This window comes from Eurypyga helias, unplaced genomic scaffold (genome assembly GCF_000690775.1).
Source record: "Eurypyga helias isolate BGI_N326 unplaced genomic scaffold, ASM69077v1 scaffold17425, whole genome shotgun sequence".
NCBI lineage: Eukaryota > Metazoa > Chordata > Aves > Eurypygiformes > Eurypygidae > Eurypyga > Eurypyga helias.
The window spans coordinates 58,215-75,690 of record NW_010249708.1 but is presented as its reverse complement, the minus strand read 5'-3'; the positions used below and the strand labels follow the sequence as shown (position 1 = coordinate 75,690).

The window sequence follows — 17,476 nt, the reverse complement described above, 5'->3', positions numbered from 1 at the left end:
CTGCTCTAAAACACAAAGGGAATTAAGTATGCACTTTGGGAGCTGAGTTAAGCCACTCATTCCAAGGGGTCAAGACCTTCACTGGGAAATGACTGGGCCAAGTTTGCAAAAAATTAATGAAAGAGAGGGTGAAATTCTTCAATGGATTTTGACAGGTACAGGCTCAGATGTCCTATCTTTCAGGATGTAAAAGCCAAGGTGTAAACAAAGTTGAATCATACCTATGATATACAGACATCTGCATTAAATGGAAGACCCGAGAGGCTGGTTTAGCAAGGTAGATGCAATACACTTACTAGGGATGCTCTACGAGACCGTCGACTCATTGGCTGATCAAATGGTGGGCTGTTAATCTGCAGCTTTTCAAGATAGCCATCGGGTATCCTGATGTCAGCAGGCAGGGACAAGCGTTTGTTCAAATCCTGAATGTTGTTACAAAGAGAAGGGTCAAGTATAATTCAGTATTTCTTAAAACATCTTTTAACACCTGTAGTGTTACTGTTCTTTTTACAGTGTTACTATTTAAAAAGGAAATATTTGTATGAATGGAAAATAAGTAATGAAATATTAAAATGTAATTAATTACATTGTGGACATTTGTATTGAGTTTACTTGAATACTTATACATACTGAGAACAGCAGAAACTGAGAATTCAGAGGCTTGTAAATACATTTCTTTTCATACAGTAAACATATTAAAATAACAGGATATCTCCACAATTCAAAACATATCATCCTTGTTTTCTCTGACTCCTAAAAGTTTCACCTTCCATTTTTCTAGTCTTACAAAACAGAATCACTACGTTATTCGAGCCAAACTACTACAAGTGTTAATACATTTTTTATTTCAGACTTTTTATTATAGGATCGTTAGAAAACCAAACTGCCATTATATAAATGTATTTTTGCCTACAGATTCTGTTTTTCACCAGTAAATTTTTCAGCAACAACATGTGTAATTTCTAAGACAACAGGGAAAGAAAATCACTTCACCTTTCAAACACAAAGAAAAGACTATTCGGGGTGGCTGCACATTCCCATTGATTTTTTATTTTTAGTTTGGCTTTAATCTCAAACATGCCAGAAAATGAAATACCAAATATTCTCTTAAAGCAGCCAGTCAGCACTACAGAGATACAAGGAAAAAAATGGGAAGCAATTTTCAGAACAGCAGGAACTGTTTTTCAGCAAAGGCAGTTTATCCAATTAAAGAAAATCATACCTAGCATCAAACTATATAATCCATCCTCATGGATTCTACCCTGAAGTTAAGAGGACATCTCTGGAAACACCACTATTTCCACACTTTTCTCCATCAGAAGAGAAAGACTCCAGATTTCTGCCTGTGGATCTCAGATTTAATCAACGCTGACCTGAGGGCATTAAGACCTTCTCCATGTTACCCTACTCTACCTTACCTATCACCTCCAGCTTTGAATTCTGGGCATCCTGAGCTAACCTAAATGCTGGCAGCTACATCCCCATTCGGTTCCCCTAGGCTTGGCCATGTGTTCCTACTGGTGTGTTTGCAGCAGCTTTGAACGATTTCAGCATGCTAAATCATCAAGAAACTATCTCAGGCGAAGTGCATAGCTTCCTGCCAGCTTTGTGCTCTGAACAGGTTCAGTGTAAGGTCAGGCAAGCTCACAGCCTGAACACAGGGCAAGAGAGGCAGCAGGGCAAGCCCGGAAAGCCAGCAGCTACACTGGCTTAGGCTGCCAAAGAACAGGATCATCAGACTTTTCAGGACTTGAGATCTCGGTGGACAACTTGTTAATCTTTCAGTGTCGATGATGTATTTGAACCATGCATATGCATGATCCATACACGTACCTGGAGCAACAGCTGAGCAAAAAATATCAGTTAAAATTATAGGTTAAAAAAATGAATGCAATTTGGCAATTAGCTGAATTTCAGGTAGGACTGAACAGCTAATACACATTCTGCAGATGATTGATCTACATATGCTATTCATGACAGCTACTGCAAACAGGCAGAAATTTTTGGAGAGATGCCAACAAAGCTTTAACTTCTGGCAGCTGACCCTCCTCCTCCATTTTTCTTTTTGCTCCTCACACCTCCTCGGGTACAAAGCACAATGCCTGTTAGCCTCTACTTTGCTGCCTAACATCAGTTTCTTTGCGTAACTGGAAAAAATCAGCGTCTGTATTTCTTATTTTGTGTAGAATTATTAAATTGTCTTTAAACAAAAGTAGTACTGTTGTCATAACGGCAGCTTTGACTAACATTTTAGAGTTCAATTAAAGAAAACCAAAGGATGAATCAGTTTTGACAGCTTGCAATTTCTTTAGTAACTTTCAACTTTGGTACTTCAAATTTTTCAAAACATCGGCAATTTTAAAACTGCTTGTGTGGTTTCCGGTAGAGTGTAGGAGCTAAACAGTTATACCAGGAGCTAGCAGTAATCCCTACCACAAAACAGTATTTTCCACTAAAGAATTTACCTTCTTTTTGACAGGCTCTGCTATAATGCCATTATTATAATAGGCAACTCAAATTAAGAGAAGTTAGAGCCATCTGGAAAGAGAAATGGCTCTCCCCTAACTGAAGAGGGCTTCAGATTACTAACAATAAACAAACAGATTCACCCTATAATTTATTGCATTCTTCAGAAAATTCAGGTAGCTCATCAAAACAGATGAGCACAAAGGAAAGAGGGCCATGATGCCTTAAAAAAAAAAAGCATCTTTGTCACTTCACTGCATTGGGACACCACAGAACTGCTGACGGAGGGCAGGAAAAGGACCAGCATCAATCCCTACTCCACCTTCCTACTGTAATCCCATATCAATGGTGGGACAATATCTGATTTTTTTTTCCCCCAGCTGCTCAAGAACATAAACCAAAGCAGAAATTTGACAAATTCTAAGCCAGCAGAAGAGAGCATTGGGCTGAGTTTTTCAACAGAACTTCCTGAGCACGGTAGATACCACCATCTTCTTATGTACCCTGTGGCAAAACAGGTTTCTCCTACTCCTATCTATTAACTCTATGGCATAGAAGCCTACTGTAGAGCTCTCTTCCTACTGTCCCATAGTCCTTGTTTAACACTATGTATTTTACAGAGTCTGCTTATAGGTATACTGAGATCATGGACCACAACTCAAGGGCCTCATGAAATACCAAGTGGATTGGACCCCAGTGCTCTCCATCTGTATGCTCTCTCCTCCCACAGCACTCATCCTTGTGGCATCCAAAGTGGTGCTTCACACCTAGCTCCACAGCCTTCAAAAAGCATTTCCAAGCATATGAAGTTGATGGGTTTGTGCAGGAAGAAGGAAGGACCAGCAGCCTTTAAACTGTGATGGCAATTGGAAAACTATGTCATTAACTGTGCACAGGCCTGCCATCAATGAACACTTACCTTTTCAAATGGGGAGGATGGGAAACAGAAGCCTTTTATGCTATCAGTATTTGAAAATTATGTATAACATTACATATATAAAGTCACACATATAAAGTCTTCTTTGTATTATCATTATCCTTTACCTAACTACCTAAAATAGTCAAAATTAAAGAAAATTGTTTAGACTGCAAACCCAAATACCTCAAAGACAGAAATTATATTGCTTTGTTTGCCTGTATCACCTTAATTCCCCCCAGTTTTTGCAATAATTGAAGCAATCACCTCTTGGGAAAAAAAAAGCAATCATAATTTAATGTTATACAGTAACACGAAAGGGGATTAATTACATGTGCATGAGACAAGTAAGCACGCTGTCTCCTAGTGGCTAAACAGAAGAACTAGAAACTATCATTACATGAGTCTGATACAGTTGAAAAAGCCAGTTAATGTAACTGAGATTATGTTAAGAAGAAAAGCAAGAGCCCTTTCCACACACCAACTGATGTTGAGCCTTGAGTGTTCAGACCGGGCAGTCTGCTGAGGCTTAGGCAACCTGTTCAGCTCATGGCAACAAGAGACTTAATTATTGCCCGGCAAAATCCAGCTGAGCACTTACTCCCTGCTCACATGGGATGCAGAGAAGAGGGAAGGATGATGAGGAGACGTGGGTCAGTTTAATAAGGAAAGCAAAAGCTGTGCACCCAAAGCAGAGTGAAAAAGAAACTGATTCATTGCTTCCCATTGGCAGGCATGTGTCCAGCAGCTTCCCAGAAAGCTGGGCCTCAGCACGCCTGGCGGTAGCCTGGGAAGACAAACACCATAGCCACAAATGTCTCCCCTTTCTCCTCCTTCACTACAGCTTTTCTTGCGGAGCACCACGTCAGATGGTGCAGATGAGCCCTCTGGCCAGCTCAGGTCAGCTGTCAAGCCTGGGGGTGGTAACACATTTCCCCCTGGTGCTGAACAGCCGTTATGGACAGGATGTCCAAGGCTGAGCGGCGGCCTAAGCGTACGAAGCCCGGAGTGGTGTTAGACACGACTGCCACCTCTGCTCCCGTATGCTGCCACAGCAGCCATCCCACTGCAATCCCGCTATTGCTCCTCCAGTAACAGCAAAACCTGCTCTGCTGCACCCCACGGCTTCCTGCGATTTTGGCATGAGGCAGGCTGCAGCGCAGGCAACAGCAGGAAACAGTGATTTTTAAGAATTTCTAATTCTCTTAAACCTCGGCAGAATTCCAGGAAAACAATGAAAAAGATACTTCCTGGACAGAGGACTTTGTCCACACGTATTTCAATGACCAACTGAATCTAATGAAGTGTTAGCATATCTCAGAAAATAATAAAAACCCTTCAAGCAAGGAAAGCAACTAAAACCAAGAAACCTATAATGGAAATTATTAGCAGGCTGTTAAAAATGTGGGCTGTTACGACATCCTGCTATAATTCTGTTTAAAGAAGTAATAAGAAAGCATGTAATATTAATGGCAGGACCGATTTATTTTCCCCAGGCTCTTTAATTTTTGATAGTTAAGATTTTGAGCTTGCCAACAACTACAGCGTTAAATGTCCATTTTTACCACTACTTAGTTTTTCATCCCTTCATGAATCTTTCAAATTTTTATTTAATTTTTTAAAGGCAGTAAGATAGAGTAACTCCCTCTCTCACCTTGTGTATCCTTTTTTAAACGTTACAGGTGTGTAAATGGTGTACACAGGCCTTCAACTATGCAGAGGGAATCTGGGCACATTCCTTTGAGACTCTTAACAATGGTTTACTGGAATGCAAACCGTTAGCTTTCAGGGACCAAGAACTATTCAGGTAAAACAATCTACCTTTCAGAAAACTAAAAGATGGTATTTTCTTGATGTCACTCCCAATTTATTTTTCTAAATGATGTCTAATTTATGAAGTTCTTGTAAATTCATAACATTTTCTAGCTTGATACTTTTCTGGTTACCTTTAGGGTCAACTTGCAAAAAAATAACCATGTTCAGCAGACACCACAAATGTTCAAATGCCTACAGTTAACTGTATGTTGCTTAATGAGCTAATTTTTGATCTAGTTCCAGAATATATTCTGGAGAACATATTCAGGCACCAGTTGCTTTGCTTGGGTAGCCAGAATGCTTGTGGCATTTTCCTCCTCCTCTACACCATAAAACCGCATTTTCCATCTTCATGTGCAATGCTTATTTCCAGTCTTGCTTTATTACTGGCTGAGAAATGCATACTATTTTTCTAATTTGCCTGAAAGGAGAATCACATTTGTCCTACTCATCTTGATGGCAGATAAACATGTAAGCAATTGTGACACTAATATCACTTTCTTTTCTGTGGAGATAAACTACCCCAACTCGTGCTTTATTATCTATTTCTAATGCTAGCCACAGCAAATGCTCCAGGAAGAGCTACACTTTGTTGAGCCTTTTCTTTAGTCTGGCTAGCATCCAACTCCACTGCTGTAACTTGATGGGTATGTTCTGTCTACCACTGACTACTTATGCTTGGGCACAAGAAAGGGAGGCAGGTGTTTAAACTTAAATCCTGCAGGTCCTGTGAGCTGAATAGTATAAGACTGGGAGGAAACCAACATGTCTTCCAAATAAATAAATTAGAAAAAACAAACCCAAACCACTTTGTTTTTCACGCATACGTGCATGCAAAACCAAAAATCCCAGTATTTCTTCACTTCTGGCGCCCTTTTGGATAGCCCAAATTACTGCTGCAAGTATCAGTTTCTTGACCTGCCACCCACCGTAAAACATTCATAAGAATTTCATGCTAGAATTTTGTTACCACATTCTGTGATCACTTTGTTACCTATCCTGTCTGATCTCCTATTCTCCATAATACAAGCTTATCAGCTATTCCTCTTCCTAACTGCATGTCTTGGCCCATATAATACTCTCTAGTGCCACAGTGTGACACTTTTCAGAAAGTTTCATTCCTGGTCTACAGATCAATTTTCACCTCCCTTAAACCCTGTTAAAAAAGTACGATTTGAGGTGTTCTTGAGTCTCATCCTCATTATGCTGCAAAAAGTAGAAAAACTAAGACTACTATTATTTTTACCCTTTAACAAATGAGCGCATTTGCAGACTTTCTTTATTGCTGGAGTAACACTAATAAATCTTTCCCAAATCTATTGGGCTACAAATGCCATTGATCTTTCAACTGCTAAGCTGTTTGAGGCTGCTACTCCCACTCACAACTGCAGCAAGAGAAGAGATTCAGGCTTCTTCCACTGACGCAGTATGAGGCAAAAAAACAAAAGGGGGCGGGAAATCCTGTAGTACCAAATGAGTCATCAGAAAAACTGGAAGGGAAAAGCATGATAGCTGATCCTCAGTTTGCTATTCCTTCAATATTTCATTTAGCTAATCTAACAGCCAACTATCTCCAAACCCAGTACTTCATTGCCTGTGGACAGATGTTCTCATGACTTCTGGGAGAAGAGGCTCTTAGCTAAGGATGCAGTGTAAGAAAGTCAACTGACAGAAAACTATCCCTTCAAAACAAAGTCAGTTATTACCTGCTGATGCAAGTTTAGGAGCCGAGAGGAGAAGGAAGTTGGCTCCATCAGGAGCAGGTAGAGAATGGAAAACACAAACTATATTGCTAAGCTGCATAATTACATACCAATCCTTACTGCTTTGGTTTTTCACGTTATAGGTAAGTTACACCTCCAGACCAACCATTACTTAAGGTATGTACTTACTGTATGGCAGCAGACAACAAGCTCTCCACCTCTCCCTGAGATTTTAGCTTATCTTTTAAGAGTTAATACTGTTAAACGACATCAATAAAATTTTCTTACAGCTTCACAACAGAATTGTTCTTCCAAGTCTACAGACATCAGTCTGACAGCCCAAACAATCCACTACAGATCAAATGAAAATGCTTTGCTCTCTTGTGTAAGCATTGGACTGAATTAGCCTTCTCACCACTTTTAGCAAATACCAGCGAGACGTGTCAGCTGCAACCACAAGCTGTTCACTAATAAGTCATAGTGCTTTTGTTCACTGGAGAATGCCTAATGAGGTCTAAAATGCTACATCACATAACCCTCTGTGCATCACAGTTCAACTTCATGGCATGCTTACTGTTAAAAAAAAAATATCACTTTTTATACTATTCTTTCCTTGCATATTTTAAATAAAAATGTGTATTATATGCTACTTTATGACATGCAAGCAAATTAATTGAACAACATTTGCTTATGTCAATGAGAATTCGCTCCAACACACACCCTTTTATGTGTGTACTTACTGTACCACTTTAGTTACAAATACCATGTGGAGTTTTTTTTCTGAAGGTTGCCTTATCAACTTTCAGTGCATTTTTACCAAATGACAGAGTTAGCACAGTTGAAGCCAACTGGATTCTCTACAGAATTATGACATACAACAAGACTGCTAGAGGCAAAAGCAAACAGAAAAAAAGTAACCACCACAAATCAGAGAAATATTTATAGAGAATATTGTTTGATTACAGCCCTGTAGATCTCCAAGGTCTTGAAGCAAAACACCAGCATACGTACCCATCAAAAAAAACCCCAAACTTACAGCATCCTTGCAGCAAGCTATTTTAACATCTTTATAAACAAGCCTTGACTACTGTAACCAAAACCACTATTTTAAGAGCTGGTATGATTTACCCGTACCAGTTTTCCTATCAGGTATATAAAACCACCATCATTTCCCCACTCAAGTGACAGATGCAACTGTAATTTCATTGTGATGCACAAAGTGCATTTCCTCTGTCTTCTGCAGAATGGTTTACATGGGAATATTACATTTTTCCTTTATACTTGAATGTTGCTGCTGTTGTTATTACTTTACGGAAAACATTACGTCACAGTGAATAAATTATTATTCTGTTAAATCTGAGGAAAGGGTCATCACTTCTGTTAAGAATGAAGACGTTCTCTTAAGATCCACCTATTGCTATTTCGTGCTCCATAAATGTTTTCAGCCAGTCTACTGAAGTACAACACAACTTAAGAAAGCAACAACTCTGGGCACTGAATCAGGTGGCTTTGTATATTTGGGAAAAAAATTACCCAAAATATGGAATTCAATCATCAATTAAATCAAGAGGATTTTTCAATATGCTAATCAAATCAAGTACACAAAGTATTGTCAGGGATTTATCAAGAGGTTGAATCCACAGGCTAAATCAGATCCAGAAGAAATAACAATGATCACAGATATTGCCTGTTGTCTGCCTCCTCCCTAACATAAACAGTTTGTCAGATTTGATGTTGATGCTAGGAAAAGACAAGGAGCCAAGTGTGATCAATGAATTATTGGTATTATTAAGAAGTCTGAGCTTTCATCTCTGTTTTGGGACTAGGAGTCACATTTTTCCAGCACAACTACTATCATTAATCAACAAAGCAAGTAGTTTTACTGCCAGGAGTTCAAGAAAGTTATCGACAATATCTACAGTAGCTATGGCCACTCAAATAGAAGTATGTAACTTTTTTTAAAAGCACAACAACCAGAATTGCAAGCAGATAGTTCTGCTTTTATTTAACACAATGAAACGAAATCTTGTAAATCTCAGTAATATTTGTAACAATTATTATTTTTGAACACACAAAATTAAAATTACAGTTCAACAGACAATTCTTTTTCAAATAAGCAGTCAAAAATATGAACCCTCAATAATTTCTTCTTCCAAATACTTTTAACGAGAATTTTCATTTCATGGATATGCTGTTCAGACTGCTGCCTAGCTGAATAAAAACTGCCCTTCCCTTTTGTTTGTTTGGGTTTTTTCCCCCCAAAACACCACAGGCAGGTTTTTTTATTTACTTCATATCTCCCAGCAGATTAAGGTGAAAGGCTGAAACTATTCAGTATTCAGAAACTGCATTCCAAGAGCTTCTATTCACAACCAATGAAACCAAAGCAAAACAGATACATGTGACAAATAATTTTTTCAGTTCTGAAAAACCTGAAAGGAGAAGTGAAACTCAAAGGTGATACATTACTTACTTTTCATCAAATGCAAAAATACACAGGAAATTTGTGACAAATTATACCAGAAATACTTCAAAACTATTCTTGGGTGTTTTGTTTTGTTCTGGTTTTCTTCTGTTGTTTTATGGCATCTCAGAGAGCTCCTAAGTGAACTTACATAATGCAAGGAAGAGTAAGAAAAATAATAACCACCATAAAAAGATCATGTCTGACAGTTTGTCTGGCTAAACTACCACCTAACAAGATAATATTCTGTGGCATCAGCCTCTTAACATAAACCCTGCTGAAATCCAAGGTCTGATGGCTGTCTGACTCAGTGGTAGGTGCCTGGGCGGTAACAGTTGCTAATAAGGAAAGCTCTGTCTCATTTACTACCACACCTTCTTGAATTTTAAACATAGATTTGTGTTACAGAAACTGATGAAAACATACAGAGTAGTAGGGGGAACTGCCCAAAAGGAAAAGGTAAGTTTAAAAGTTTTGCAACTTACAGGAAGAATGAAGTGGAAGGAAAGGGAACCAGAAAAAATACCATGAGAAACAGAACATATCACTGCACAAATGTAAGCTTGGACCCTTGAAACAGCTCTCTGTAATGTTAATAATTAACACGAACCTTTCACATCAAAGCTGCACGTACCAAAGGGAATGTCCCATGAAGAAACTGGCTAATTCAAAATAAACCAAACTTCTTGAATAAGGAAATTGGACAGGACAGTGAGGCTGGAGTGCAGGGTCTGAAATGCACCCAAGTACTGCTGTCTCACCTGCTGCACTCCCGTGATTACTAGAGATGTGTTTTAGAGATGGCTGAACACATCCAATATGATAGCAGACAATCCTATATGGAACTTAGAAGAAAAACCAAATTACGAAAATGTAAAACCAAAAAAGCAGATATTCCATCCTTATAGAAAGGGCATTGCCTTTTCTATAACTAAGGGAAGATTCGCAGAAGAGACAAATGGGAGAAAAGCTACACTTTTTCAGGAGGTGCAGGGAAGGAAATGAGACAACATCCAATAAGTAACGCAGAAAGAGTAGTACATACAGCTGCCAAGCACAGAAGGAAAGGGGAAGAACCACCTTTGCTCAGAGACGACACCCTGTAGTAACGCCTGCTGGGGGTCCAAGGGAGCTGCTCCAGTGGCAAGCAATGTAAGGCTGAATGCTCAGGCTGGCTTTGATCCAGTCTTTCCTGCTTCCAAAACTAAGGACAGCAAAAAACACTTAACTGTCTCTGACCAAAAGTCTGGATCAGTACTGCCAAAGGCCTGCTGTCCAAGAATTTAAACAACTTAATGGATCCGAGAGTGTCCTCTTTGCATATGTGAATGAGGAACTATGAACGACCTTCTAACCTGAGGCCTACAAACAGAAATCTTAGCACTACATTAGCTGAAACATCAATTAACTGTGGGTGTTTCTCTGGAGAAGGTACACGTGCCCAGCTGGACCAACAGCAGACAGAGTTCCTCAGGCTGTGTCAAGACCCCCAAGGCAGTCACACACCTGGAAAGGATGGAACTCACCAAACAAGCGTTTCTTTTTATCGTTCTCTTTTTTGGAAGGTGACCAGTTCAATGCACACACGACTACAGGATCACTTCTTAACCTCTGTATTTCTCTCTTCAGCTGAAAGCACTAACCCTGCAGCTAATCCTCCCAGGGAAGAATTATACCCTAGAGCAGTGTGGCAGGAGCAGCCTGATCTGGAACATGCTCCTGTCACTAATGTGACAGTTGGACAGATAAGAACTGTTTCTCAGGATAAAATATCTGGGAAACAGGCTGGTGAACAGTGGGTTATGGCCCTCCGCCAGTTCACATGCGAAGACAGCCTACAGATCTTGTACTCTTGGGAAAGGGAAACAGATGTTTCAATTTGCACAGGCTGTATCTCCCCATTTTTTATCCACCACAGTTCTTAATGAACCATCCACTATCTAGTGCACAGGCACAGGGCCCCCAGTGAACACTTACAGCTTGAAACATGAATTTATATTAATGCATTACTGCCCACATCATCTTTTCCAGCAAATCAAAGTGTAAAGGCTTTAAGCTGTAACTCCATGATCTGAAGAAGTGTTTTTTCATTACATGATGAAAGCACCTACATTTAAAACACAGACACACATGCATTCATTCGTAGGCCGTATTGCTTCTCGTGCTTGAAAAAGAAAAAATTATTCCATACATCCCTTTCATAAACAGTTTTGCTGATTCATTAAGTAATCAGTAATATTAAGATGAGATTAGTAGATGTTTTAATTAAAGCCTAACAGCTGCTAGAAGCCAAATTCCTCACACAATAGATGTTCGCACCTACTGTCAGCATGGTTTCTGAATGAGGGGAAGGAAGAAGGAAAAAAAAGCAACCGCTTTATGGACCACTTGCAGCCGGTGGATTACAGGCAAAATAAACTTTATCTAGGCAACACAATGAGATTCTGGTATGTTCTCTTTGTTTTCTAAGCACACAATAACAATGAACAATGATTTAAAAAAAACCCATCTAGTCCCACAAGCGCAGTGTTGTTGAATTCAGAAGCAAATGCCTATCATCTCCCTGTCTGTACCAGCCCTGCTGCCCTAAATTTAATGTCATTGCAGGGGGTGACAGATTGAAAGCTGGAATCTCCAGTTTTCACCTCAGCAGATTTTTAAACTGCGGAGCAGGATTCTCTCTCACTGCAGTTTCTCCTCTTCGTATCTAAACCACTTTGATATGTAGGTTACATCGCAGTATGGCTGTTTCCTATCTAAACCATGTCAACTTAAGGTTACAAAATTTCAGCTTTCTGTTGCTATGGAGATTCTGCTCTAACAAACACATTTTCTAGGTGCATTTCCTTCATCGATTTTGCAGTTCTCTCTCTTTCAGGATACCTTTACAGGAAAATTTTAGAAAGATCAAGCTTCCTTTCCCAACAAAGTTTTTCATATGCTCTGGACAAGAGGTATGTCCGCTCTTCGACAACACTACAATTCTATTTGTAGCTCTGTGTTAATCAGTGACTACAGAGAAAGCAGCTTCATTATATGGTTCACTGCAGTGGGGATGGACACTAAGAATCAAAATGTGCATTCTAATGTACAAAACATCCCAAGAATACTAATAGTCATTATTGGTAATTAGCCCTTTGATTACAACACGCATGTTTTAGCAAGAACTTTTAAAAAACTGGTTGGGTTTTTTTGATGGGCTGCTAATTTTCAGAATTCTAGAGGAAGTTCAAACTGAGCATGAAAAATTTAGCTATATACACTAAATTCTTACAAGTAAAAAGGACTATTCCAATATTTCAGCTTTAACTGATAAATCAGGGCTTCTTTCAATTCAGCAGAGAGAAACAAACATATACAAGAAATTATGTACAAAAATATTACAAATACAGTGAATATGGGCCAAACTAAGCATAAAAAAGGATACAGTGGTAGTGTGACAGGTACATTCATCTTAATGCAGAGGAATGATGAATATTGATTTACTGGGTTTATCCAACTTTGTATATTTAATCAAACACATTCCACAATGGATATCAAGTGTGACTAATGACTTCAGCACACTACAGCAAAATCATACTATCACACACATACTAATTTACTCCAACTTGTATGTACAGCATACAGTTGTAACTCATCCTAAATGACTATAAAGGGAGTATGGCCTCAGGCTACTCAGTGGTGTCTAGAGATGACAGATCCTCACAAACCAGCAAAATAAAACTGAAATAATAGAAACTTCACAACAAAGACTGTCTTTTTTTCTTTATATAATCAAATTACTACTAGTGAACCAGCCATCTCCATGGCACAAATGACCCAAGGCATGCAGGCAAAATTTGGTACAAGAGGAGACCTTTATTCAGTTCCCCCAAAAGCCAAGGAAGCAAGTGATCCCACCCCACAAACAGCAAAAACAGTAAAACCTGATTTTCTATGGATGTACATCTTGAGACTCAAGTCTTATGTGGATACTCTGGTGTTTAATAAAGGTTGCATCTTTCCTAGCAGTAAATGCATTAACAATCTCTTTTCACAGATTTTTTTCACAGAAATTAATAGAAAATTAGCATCTGAGATTTCTATCCATCTGTCAAAACTGAGAGAAAATGACCCACGGGAAAAACAAGAGGAAGAAAAGACAGGCAGACGATGCAATCACTTAAGGCCTTTTCACTTAGGAAATGAGAAAGTCGGCTGAAAAGATTATGACTAGAAAGGTATTTTAACCGAAACCACAAAGGTGGTTACAAGTTGGGTTTTTTTGACTCTGGTACACACAAACAGGTAAAAACACTGCCTACTATGCTACAAAGCACTTCTACAAAGTAAACTTAAATCGACCAAAAATATCTCTCAATGACAGCATTCTTAAAATTCAGAAGTGAGCGTGCTCATGGACACTGGCTTGAAACCTTGTTGGAAAAGTCACCATATCAATACTGAAGCGATTTGAGGGAAACATTGCAATTCTCAGAGAATATACAAGAATAACTGCCAAAAAATTAGTGCTTACATTCACTGACCCAGTCAATGAAGAAATAACATTAATTTCAACAATCAGCAAGAGGCATTTGGAATTTGGGGAAAAAAAAAAGAGCAAATTAGCATTGGATAAACAAAATTTAAGTAAAAGCTTCCCAAAATCTCTTAAGCCATATTATTAGAATTGTTTCACAATTAAAGAGGCCAATGAAAAGATGCTTTTATTTGATGCCTTCTGAAAAATTACACAAAAATTTCCTGAACTTTTAATGACAATTCCTGAGTCCTTTTGTAATTTCTTTTAGTTTCTTGGATCCTAATCTAAAGAGAATCCATTAATGGTTCTCAGCTTGCTCGAGAAGACTTGACACATTTGCATTTCAGTTTGTTAATTTCATTATATATCACTATAACAGGAAATAAATAAGGAAAATAAAGCGCACATTTCAAAATGCAGAGGAAACAGACAATGAGCAAAAAGTAAAAAATCCTTTTAAATCATTTCCTTGATTTTTAATTTCTCCAGCATACATTTTGATGTGCCAGTTTTCACAGTAACTTTTTTCTAAATTTAAGCTTCCTGCATAAACCAATACCTTAGTTCTCCCAAGTAAATTTTTTAACAGTCTTTAGATCAAACCTGAGATCAACATACAAATTTAGGAATTTGAAAACAAAATCCCCCCTGGTGCTAGAAATTATGTAAAGAATTAATACAGCTAATTCACAAGTTCTTGGAATCATACCAGCATTACATGCTTGGAGTCTTGGAATTCCAAGCATAACAGAACGCCTCACAAATAAAAAAAAAATTTGGCATGTGCACCCTACTGTAACTTATCCAGATCTGTTTCCCCACTCCTGTATTTGGTATCAGGCTTTGAATGGAGACTTAAAATCTTACAAACTATGCATGTTGGTATGTATGCTATAAGGCAGCAACTACAAAATTTTACATGCTTCTGTAACAAAGGCATCTTTATAATTGTAACTTTTATACACTCAGGAAACAGGGAAGTGTTCTGTTTTTCTTCACCAAGGGAAATGACAACAAAGCAAGCACAAGGGTGGCTAGTATTCATAATGAGACTCATAAATAAAGGAAATTATGTGCAGTTATTCATAAGGTACTTTTCCTCCTTTTGTTTATCATCCTGTAAAGTTCCGTTCATTACAAAACAGGAAGACAGGGAAAGGCTGAAGCAGTCAGGACCATTGCTGCTGTAGCATTAGTTTCACAAAGATTAGAAAAGTCTCAAGTAAAGCATGTCTGAACACTAACCTCTTGAATATACTCAGTGAATTGCACAGAATGTGATGGAAAGATATTCCAGTGCTACATGTCATAATGCTACACTTAACAAATTCTTCCAAAAAAACTAAGTTTCAAAACATACTTGCTTTTCAAAATTAACAGTTAATAAACAGTACAAGATAAGCATATGATTTCTGTGTGACAGAGACAGAAATTTAAGTAATATTAAAATAACGCTCTCTGCATGAAATCCATGTCAGAATAATTAATTGAGAAGACAACCAGTTAGAATGAAGAGTAAAGCAACCCGCAACTCTCTTGTCAGTATGAAGGACCCTTATATGAAAAGTGAATTACCTCCATTGAGATTCGTCTGTGTATCCGGTTTCTGAGACAAACTCCTGTGGGAGACTGAACTTCATCAGATGACGTTCCAGAAGCTTGGTCACTTTCCCCATCTGACCCCATTTTCAGATTTTCATGAACAATATCTTAAAAAGAACCAGAAGATTTGAAAACAGTTAATCAGCATTCCACCAAACATCTCTCTTGTACAGATGGAAAACAACTGTATCATTACTGTGCATTGGTTTTTATGTCAAAGAAATATTTATGTCATGACCATCCAGTCATAGTCATCTTGATATACTTCTCATATAAGGAATCACAAAATGAACAGGATTACTTTACAGGACTCCTACACAAACTTTCTCATTTTTTTTCTTACTTGGTTTGCAGCAGAACTCAATTTTCCAAAACAAGACACAGACAGTCCGATCCCAATTTTAATTCCTATAAGCCACCTTCCCCTCATGGCTTCAGTTCCCAAACTCCCTCACACTACCTCTTTTCTTTTTGCTGCCCTTGGACATAAAACATTACTGAGAATATTTAAAATACTCAGATCAGACTACCTGATGTCAGCCACCTTCAGAAAACTTAAAAAAACCTGAGAGGTATAGGCATTATTTTCAGAAATGCTAAATATGGAAACCTAAGATATAAAAACCACTGGTGTGCCTGTGTGGAGGGAGGGGACATAACCTACTGTATACACATCTACCTTACTTTTAAGCACCACAGGATCTTCCAGACTTTGGAAGGCAAACACCATAATGAGTGACGTTTAAGGTGGTCCCATTAACAGCATAAAGAGCCAAATGACTTGCACAAGGACACCCAGTGGGAAATTGGTCATACAAGCAATTGACTGTGAGTAATGCTCCATCATCACCTCTGAAATATTTGAACTCCAAATTACTACAGAGATTAAATACTTACACATATAAAGGAGGTGCTTCAAAAGCACCAATTTCCTGCCCCCTCCTGATCCTTGGTATTAAGCATGATCTTGTACAGGATAAGAGAGAACTTGAAGAGTAACTAAAAATCTCAGAACTCGAGTCCTAAAAAATGCTAATATTAGCAAAACACAAAAAGCTCAATTCAGCCTTACCACCAACCTACCTGAAAATATTTAACATTTGCACAGCATTACAGCAATTAGGAAAAAAAAAAAAAGAGAGAGAGAGAGAGAGAGAGAGAACACAAGTTTTATCGCTACCAATGAGTGAGAAGGCTGGACTTTCTAGAAAAAAAAGCCTTTAGGCCAATGTCTGGTTATCAGCACATCTTCAAAAATGTTTGTCTAGTTGGGTTCACATAGAATCATGTAGACTTCAAACGATCAAATTCCTCCACAGTACAAAGAATTTCCTTTTACAGAAAACAGAATGGATATAAGAAAATTAACTCTTAAGGTACTGTATTTTAACTCGAAGCCCTGTAATTAAACACACAAACTAAGCATGCATATCTCATGCACAAAGCAAACTTTCTAGCAGTAACGCAGACCTAAGTTGGATTTTGATTAAAAATCCACACTGCATCAGATTTTTTCCTGCAAGTCATGCTCAGATATGGACTGAATGCGAAGAAAATAAGCTGCACTCCTTGCATAATGAGAAGCAAACTTCTGGTTTCAAACAAGGTAAATACTTGTGGTTCTAAAGGCATGGTAGTTTGAAGCAGAGGAAAAGATTTTCAGAAAGTGTCTCCTAAGTATCAGCCCTAACCTTAAGCTAAGCAGACAAAATGTGACTCTCTTTTGCCAAGTCTCTAAGAAATCTCTCTTATTCTCTGTAGTGACTTGATAGCTGTCTTTTTAAAAGCTAACAAACTGTAGGCCATTATTTTTAGTCATATAAAAGCATTATTGAAAACACTACTTGCAGCAAAGCTGTTATGCCAGCATTACTGCAACTGGTAAAGAGCACATTCACCATATCAGTTCTTTAATAAGGATTCTCTTCTAAAAAACTTTTCGGAGAGGTCATGTAAACCATTTTAGCAGTTAAAGTTCTCAAGATTCT

The 17,476-nt window shown here is 38.2% G+C and overlaps 1 protein-coding gene across 4 annotated transcripts in view; it reads right to left on the bottom strand.

Moving 5' to 3' along the window:
• Nucleotides 1-17,476, bottom strand: part of CDK17 (cyclin-dependent kinase 17) — a 52,455-nt gene that overhangs the window by 16,006 nt on the left and 18,973 nt on the right. For all 4 annotated transcript variants that reach the window (XM_010151466.1, XM_010151467.1, XM_010151468.1 and 1 more), the window contains 2 exons: nt 15,462-15,595; nt 297-422 (listed from right to left, as the gene is read on the bottom strand). In XM_010151466.1, coding sequence (XP_010149768.1) covers nt 297-422; nt 15,462-15,595 — 260 coding nt within the window. The remainder of the gene's footprint in view (nt 1-296; nt 423-15,461; nt 15,596-17,476) is intronic.